A 7,500-nucleotide genomic window follows, 5' to 3' on the forward strand; every position below is an offset into this window, starting at 1 on the left:
GGATCTGAGGAGGAAAACACCGTCACCATGACCGATCTCACATCTGGAATCCTTTAAATAACTTTTATCACAGAGGTTCTGAATCACAGTTACAAACTCCATTTAGGTTGAGAGTAATTTTCTATGTTGTTTGATCTGATTTCTTATCAGTTCTCCTTTAAATATCAGGTGAGTGTGTATTACTCAGGTACTGGCACCTCCTCTGTTCTGGGAGTTAAAATGATGATTTTGTGAATGGAGTCTGGTGGGCGTTTTTACTGCTGATGAACTGATGAAATGAACCTGTGCCGACAGCCAGGGTATGAAGGTGCGGCAGTTGTCTCTGATGATCTTCGGCAGTCTTCCTCTGAGGTGCTGGATGCCGTTGTTGTTTGTGGGCTGCAGGCTGAGCTCGTGTATCAGCATGAAGTCCACTACCCAGCTGTAATGGTCTAGCAGCTGCCCGCCCTTTCCCAGAGCTCTCCTCGCTGTTTGCAGCAGGACGCCTTCGCTCACGCTCAGCTGCTGCTCTCTCTGACTCAGCACCCACTCCGCCACCTTCGCCGTCCTCCAGCGCCACTTCCGCTCCCACAGCCGTTGCTCCTGCTGCCAAATCCATGACCGGATGGTCAGAGTAGACGTGTGGAAACGGCGGGAGGCCTGAGAGACGCCGTGACACAGAGCGAAGAGGACGACGGGGAGCTCGGACGCCGACAGAGGAGAGACGGGACACTGAGGAGGAAGAGGACGACATCATCATCACCTGACACGCTCCTCACTGAGAGAGTTACTGGTTTACTACAGAGGTAAGCTGGGAATTAAATGGGGCTAAACCGGGGCTAAACCAGGGCTAAACCAGAGCTAAACCAGAGCTAAACCAGGGCTAAACCGGGGCTAAACCGGGGCTAAACCGGAGCTAAACCAGGGCTAAACCGGAGCTAAACCGGAGCTAAACCAGGGCTAAACCGGGGCTAAACCAGAGCTAAACCGGGGCTAAACCAGGGCTAAACCAGGGCTAAACCGGAGCTAAACCGGAGCTAAACCGGGGCTAAACCGGGGCTAAACCAGAGCTAAACCAGAGCTAAACCGGAGCTAAACCGGAGCTAAACCGGGGCTAAACCGGGGCTAAACCAGAGCTAAACCAGAGCTAAACCAGAGCTAAACCGGGGCTAAACCAGGGCTAAACCGGGGCTAAACCGGAGCTAAACCAGGGCTAAACCGGAGCTAAACCGGAGCTAAACCGGGGCTAAACCGGGGCTAAACCGGAGCTAAACCAGGGCTAAACCGGAGCTAAACCGGAGCTAAACCGGGGCTAAACCGGAGCTAAACCAGAGCTAAACCAGAGCTAAACCAGAGCTAAACCAGGGCTAAACCGGGGCTAAACCGGAGCTAAACCAGGGCTAAACCGGAGCTAAACCAGAGCTAAACCAGGGCTAAACCGGGGCTAAACCAGAGCTAAACCAGAGCTAAACCAGAGCTAAACCGGAGCTAAACCAGAGCTAAACCGGGGCTAAACCAAAGCTAAACCAGAGCTAAACCAGAGCTAAACCGGGGCTAAACCAGAGCTAAACCAGAGCTAAACCGGGGCTAAACCAGAGCTAAACCAGGGCTAAACCAGAGCTAAACCGGGGCTAAACTGTTGATCAATAAGAAAAAACTACTTGTACATTGATATTGATCCATCAGCTGATTTCTTACTGATCTCCTGGCAGTTTCTCTCTCTGCTCCTGACTGTATTAGATCAAGTAAACAGGAAGTCAGCTGACCACAGTGGTAAAAACCCTCTGCTCACCTGGGCAGGTTGTGGCCGGGGCCCCAGGAACTTGATGGTCATGGCAGGGGGAGAGGAGAGGGGGGAGGGGGAGGTGAGGGGTTTGACTGACAGCTGGGTGGAGGTGTGACCGGAGGGGAGGCAGTGGAAGGGGATGAAGGCTCCGCCCCCCCCAACAACAGATGATGTAACACTGTGGGGGGGGGGGGGGGGGGGGGGGGGGGGAATAACGATGGAGAGAAATAATAATTACAGAAGGAAAGAAACTGTTTCAGTCTGAGCTGATTTCATTTAACTGATCGATGGCTGGACAGGAAGTGATGTAAGGACGAAGATGAAGAGGAGAGGGAAGAAGAAAAAGTAACATCAGTTGTGGATGAAAGCTCAGGAAAAAGCTGGTGAACATTAAACGTTTCAACTTTCATGCACAAAAAAATGCATACAAATCTGTGCATGTGTCCCCTTCACATTAAAAGACCTTAAGTTCAGCTGCTTTGCCTTCCATCCTCTGACCTGAGTGGCTTTTATTGTGAAGGAGCTGTGTTTGTTGTGTTTTTACCTGGAGGAGCTGTGAGCCGCGTGTGCGTCCCGTGTTTCCAAACCATTCACACTGGACCCTGAAACGACACACACAGGTTAGTCTTTGAGGAAGTACTCCGACCCTCCACCGCAGTAACGTGTTTCACCGTTTCAGACCCCCCCCAGAAAGAGATGATCTGATCGGTCCTTTGCAGACACCAGTGAGTGGCGTCACGTTGGTGCCCTCTAGTGGTCATAAGTTGAAGGAGCACCAACGCTGGTCCACAAACACTGAGGGGACGCCATCATCCGTGGGGGGGCGTTTAACCACCAGCCACAGACTGTGGACTTTAGTGACCCGAGTCCAAATAAATGACACAGACAGACGGAGAGCAGAGCCCAACGATTTATTAAAGCAGTGACAGTGAAGTTCGCTCCCTCAAATGATTCAGTGTGTTTGGAAACTGGGGACGAATCGATTTTATGCTCGCTCCTCGGGCGGCGGGACGGCGAGCGGTTCCCAATGACGGTCTGTTGCTCGGATGGTACCCCAGCCCGGTGAGGAAGAAGGTCTCACACCTCGTGGCTGTGACGGCGCTCGTCCGTCAGGTGGTCGGTGAAGGTCCTCTTCTCCTGGTAGGTCATGTTCCAGAAGGCGGCGTGCGGCCCCCCGCCCTCCGGCCGGTGCCGACTTTGTCCCGGCTTTTCTTCCGACACGTCCGGCCACACGCTTTGCCCGGATCGGGCCTCCGGCTTCGCTGACCCGGGTCCTCCTCAGAGTTCTGGGGCCGGACGCCTCTCTCCGGGTCTCCTCTGGGCTCAGACATATCCCAGAATGCACCAGGAACACCAGATTCAGCCTCCATGGTTGTTAACGGACGGTCCCCGGTTTCAGCGGCGGAAGGGGGCGTCTGTGGAGCGGTGAGCCCTGAAACCAAACCACAGACAGGACGTCATGACGGCGTTTACCGCACAGCATCAACAACGTCCTCACGATCAATAACACATCTCATCTGATCGGTCAGAGCCGACATCAGGCTCCTCCTCACTGGGAGCTGGGTTCTGTTTCTGAGGCTTTAAAGCTTCTTCATGGAGGAGCAGCTGAAGGAGGAGTTACCTGTCCATTACCTGTCCGATAGCCCCCCCCCACAGAAACCTGAATGAGCTGCCGGTGAGGGAGGAGGGAGGTCACAGAGAGCTGCTGTCAGAGTAACAACCTGCTGCTGTCAGCCGATCAGCTTCACTGGACTAACGACAGGAAACTTTAAAAAGGACACACGAGGGCAGAGAGTCAGAACTCGCCGTCTTTTACTGGAGTCTGATCAGCTGGTCGCTCCGGGGTTTGTTTCCATGGTGACGACAGCGAGGACGGAGAGCGCCTGACGTTAGGACGCCACCGTCGGACGCACGCCGTGAGGACACGTGTCAATAAATTCAACTGCAGCTGAAGAAAAACACGTTTACCGCCCAAACACATCATCACGATAATAATAATCACTATATGTTAATATACGGACCGAAGAAATCACATTCAGTGCAAACTGTCCCTCATCTCCATCCGAGCTGCAGCCTGAACAGGATTCACATCTTTAATCGTGTTGTTCTCCAGCTGCTGAGGAAGCTCCACCCACCGTAAACAGCCAGTAAATACATTCATCTCTAATGGCCAAGAAACTCAGAGATCAGAGCGGTAAATTTACAACTAAACTCAAGTTTAAGAGAAAGAAAATACATAATACAGTGGTGTGAAAAAGTATTTGCCCCCTTACAGATTTCTTCTGTTTTTGCTTTATTGTCACACTTACATGTTTCAGTTCATCAAACCAATTTTAATATCACTCAAAGAAAACCTGAGTAAACACAAAAAGCAGTTTTTAAATGATGATTTTATTTATTAAGGGACAAAAGCTATCCAAACCAACCTGCCCTATGTGAAAAAGTCATTGCCCCCCTTGTTAAATCATGAATTAACTGTGATTAACCACATGTTTGAAAGCTGAGTTCAATTTCACTAGCCACACCCAGGCCTGATTACTGCCAGAGCTGTAGGATCAAGAAACCACTTAAACAGACAACATGAAGTAGGCACATCATGCCCCGATCTAAAGCAATTCAAGAACAGACAAGAAACAAAGTCATTGACATCTGTCAGTCTGGAAAGGGTTAAAAAGCCATTTCTAAGGCTTTGGGACTCCAGAGAACAACAGTGAGAGCCATTATCCCCGAATGGAGAAAACATGGAGCAGTGGTGAACCATCCCAGGACTACCGGCCGACCAAAATGACTCCAAGAGTGATCAACGACTCATCCAGGAGGTCACAGAAGAACCCCGAACAACATCTAAAGCACTGCAGGCCTCACTTAAGGTCAGTGTCCATGATTCAACAATAAGAAAGACACTGGGCAAACATGGCCTCCATGGGAGAGTTCCAAGGAGAAAACCACTGCTGACCTAAAAGAACACAAAGGCACATCTCACATTTGCTAAAAAACATGTTGATGATCCCCCACACTTTTGGGAAAATATTCTGTGGACTGACGGGACAAAAGTGGAACTTTTTGGAAGGTGTGCGTCCTGTTACATCTGGTGTAAAACTAACACAGCATGTTGGAGAAAGAACATCATACCGACAGTCAGACATGGTGGTGGTGTGATGGTCTGGGGCTGCTTTGCTGCTTCAGGACCTGGACAACTTGCCGTAATTGATGGAACCACGAATTCTGCTCTCTACCAGAAATCCTGAAGGAGAATGTCCGGCCTTCAGTTCGTGACCTTAAGCTCAAGCACACTTGGGTTCTGCAGCAGGACAATGATCTGAAGCACACCAGCAAGTCCTCCTCTGAATAGCTCCAAAAAAAACAAAGTGAAGGTTTTGGAGTGACCTAGTCAAAGTCTGGACTTAAATCCGATGGAGATGCTGTGACATGACCTTAAACAGGCCGTTCATGCTCCAAAGCCCTCCAATGTGGCTGAATTAAGACAAAGAAGAGTGGGCCAAAATTCCCCCACAGCGATGTGAAAGACTCATCGGCAGTTACTGCAAACGCTTGACTGCAGTTGTTGCCACCAAAGATGGCACAACCAGTTATTAGGTTCAGGGGGCAATGACTTTTTCACATAGGGCAGGTTGGTTTGGATAGCTTTTGTCCCTTAATAAATAAAATCATCATTTAAAAACTGCTTTTTGTGTTTACTCAGGTTTTCTTTGAGTGATATTAAAATTGGTTTGATGATCTGAAACATGTAAGTGTGACAATAAAGCAAAAACAGAAGAAATCTGTAAGGGGGCAAATACTTTTTCACACCACTGTATATACTATGAATATATTCTAAGTGTATAAAGTATATAAACAGTGTTTCCAGGCTAAAATCAGCTGTCGAGAGTCGATCTGTTTCTTTCCTCGTAAATGTACCACTTTAATCTCAGAACATCAGACTTCTTTCACATACATTTACAACCTAAAGCCACTTTTTAATTTAGCTAATTGACAGATTTTTCCAAGCTGTCCCAGCTCTGTAACAAACAACCAGCTGTTCAGGGATGAACTACATCCTGTGGGTCAGCCTGCCACGACGACGGCCAGAAACGGGTCTCACGGATTCAGGCTGTGATGTGAGCGAGCAAACGGCCATGATGGTGTTTCTGCTGTTGGGAGCAGGTGTGCTAACGCTAGCTAGCCAAACATGGCGCTGACAGGTGGTTTATGGTGTGAGCTCAGTGGCAGCGTTACTTACCAAACTGGGTATTTTCTGTTCGCCGCCGTCTCTCTCCCGTGGACGCGCCGTCTCAAACACTTTTGACGTACGAGGTTTGGTGGAGCATAAAATCAGCCCTTTGCGTCCCAAAGCGGCGGCCACGAAAGGAATTTAGTGCGAAATCAGCGGATAGCGACCACGTAGTCGGATTTTGAATAACTGAACTCTGACACTTCGTCACGACATAAAACAGGAAGTTCACATGGTGCTACTGCAAACTTCTCAAATCTGAATAATGTGAATTATTACAGAAAGACTTCTTGAACTTGTTGTTTCTGATGTCTTTTTATTCTTTTGCTAAAAACTCTGCAGGTGTGTGTGTGTTGGTACACAGATGAACTGTCAGACCACTTTGTTGCCTTGAAGGGACACTCCCCTGTTTTTACCCCTGGTCCTCTCTGTCCACATCCTGGTGTCTGAATGATTGGTAGGTAGTAAAAGTGTTGGAACTGGTCCACCAGACTCCATTCACGAAGACACTAATTTTAACTCACAGAACACAGGAGCTGCTGGTCCACTGCTGCCTCCATCAGGTAGCTTGTTGGTGTTGTTGTGTGACTTTGATGATTTAAAGGGTTCCTTCAGATCCAAACTAACCCTAATATTCACACTACCCCTCCATCCTGACTAACTAAGTCATGTGTAAAGCCCTGTGTTCTCTGAGGTAAAATAACTATTATTGTCAATGGAGTCTGGTGTCTCTGAAGAGGGCCCAGGTTTAAGAACAGCAGAGCTCTCCTTTAAATATCAGGTGAGTGTGTATTACTCATGATGAGGTGCAGCCCCCCACAGCTCAGACCATTTAAATGTGTGTGTGTGTGTGTGTGTGTGTGTGTGTTACCGTTGTGTGTCAGCAGGGTGCAGTGGTGCTCTGGTCTCTCCGTCAGGTGATTAGCCATCACATCTCCGCTGCAGGTGGAAAACGTGCACGACACACAGCTCAACTTCTGTGGCAACCTGAAACACACACACACACTAATGACTCCAGCCGTCACTTGTTCTGCAAGATAAAATTATTGTCAGTGGAGTCTGGTGGGCTCCTGGGCCCTAGCTGTGTCACATGACTAAAAACAACCAATGAAAACAGCAGCAGGAAGTAAACACAAGAATAATGAATTACTTCCCAACGACCAACAACTCCTGTGTTCTATGAATGGAGAGTTTAAAACTCGACAAATGTATTCTTTGTGCTTTAATTGTAAATGTAGATTTTCTATTGATGAGTCTTTATTTTATTTTTCACTGGCAGAGCTTTTATGTACGTGAAACCCTTCGATGGTCATAAACGTGATCCAGATGTTCACGGACAGAAGAAATAAACATCAGAGTTGGTTGTGTCCCTGCAGGTCTTTACCGGGGGTCTGACAGGAAGATGCTCTGGTACTCAGGCAACTTCCTGCAGGTCGCATGGTTACTGTGGACACACACAGGTAGAGGTCAGAGGTCAGAGGTCAGACAGTAATCACACCAGTCT

The 7,500-nt window shown here is 48.6% G+C and overlaps 1 protein-coding gene across 1 annotated transcript in view; it reads right to left on the reverse strand.

Annotated features, from left to right (window-relative positions):
• The window catches only part of pogza (pogo transposable element derived with ZNF domain a), a 20,693-nt gene that overhangs the window by 3,244 nt on the left and 9,949 nt on the right, over positions 1–7,500 (reverse strand). Inside the window, exons 17-23 of the mRNA XM_070846782.1 lie at positions 7,381–7,440; positions 6,868–6,983; positions 2,915–3,197; positions 2,310–2,367; positions 1,772–1,864; positions 283–711; positions 1–4 (exon numbers count right to left, since the gene is read on the reverse strand). The exon at positions 1–4 is cut by the window's left edge and continues 299 nt beyond it. Coding sequence (XP_070702883.1) covers positions 1–4; positions 283–711; positions 1,772–1,864; positions 2,310–2,367; positions 2,915–3,197; positions 6,868–6,983; positions 7,381–7,440 — 1,043 coding nt within the window. The remainder of the gene's footprint in view (positions 5–282; positions 712–1,771; positions 1,865–2,309; positions 2,368–2,914; positions 3,198–6,867; positions 6,984–7,380; positions 7,441–7,500) is intronic.

The sequence above is a fragment of the Pempheris klunzingeri genome, chromosome 16, assembly GCF_042242105.1.
Source record: "Pempheris klunzingeri isolate RE-2024b chromosome 16, fPemKlu1.hap1, whole genome shotgun sequence".
In the NCBI taxonomy this organism is placed as follows: Eukaryota; Metazoa; Chordata; class Actinopteri; order Acropomatiformes; family Pempheridae; genus Pempheris; species Pempheris klunzingeri.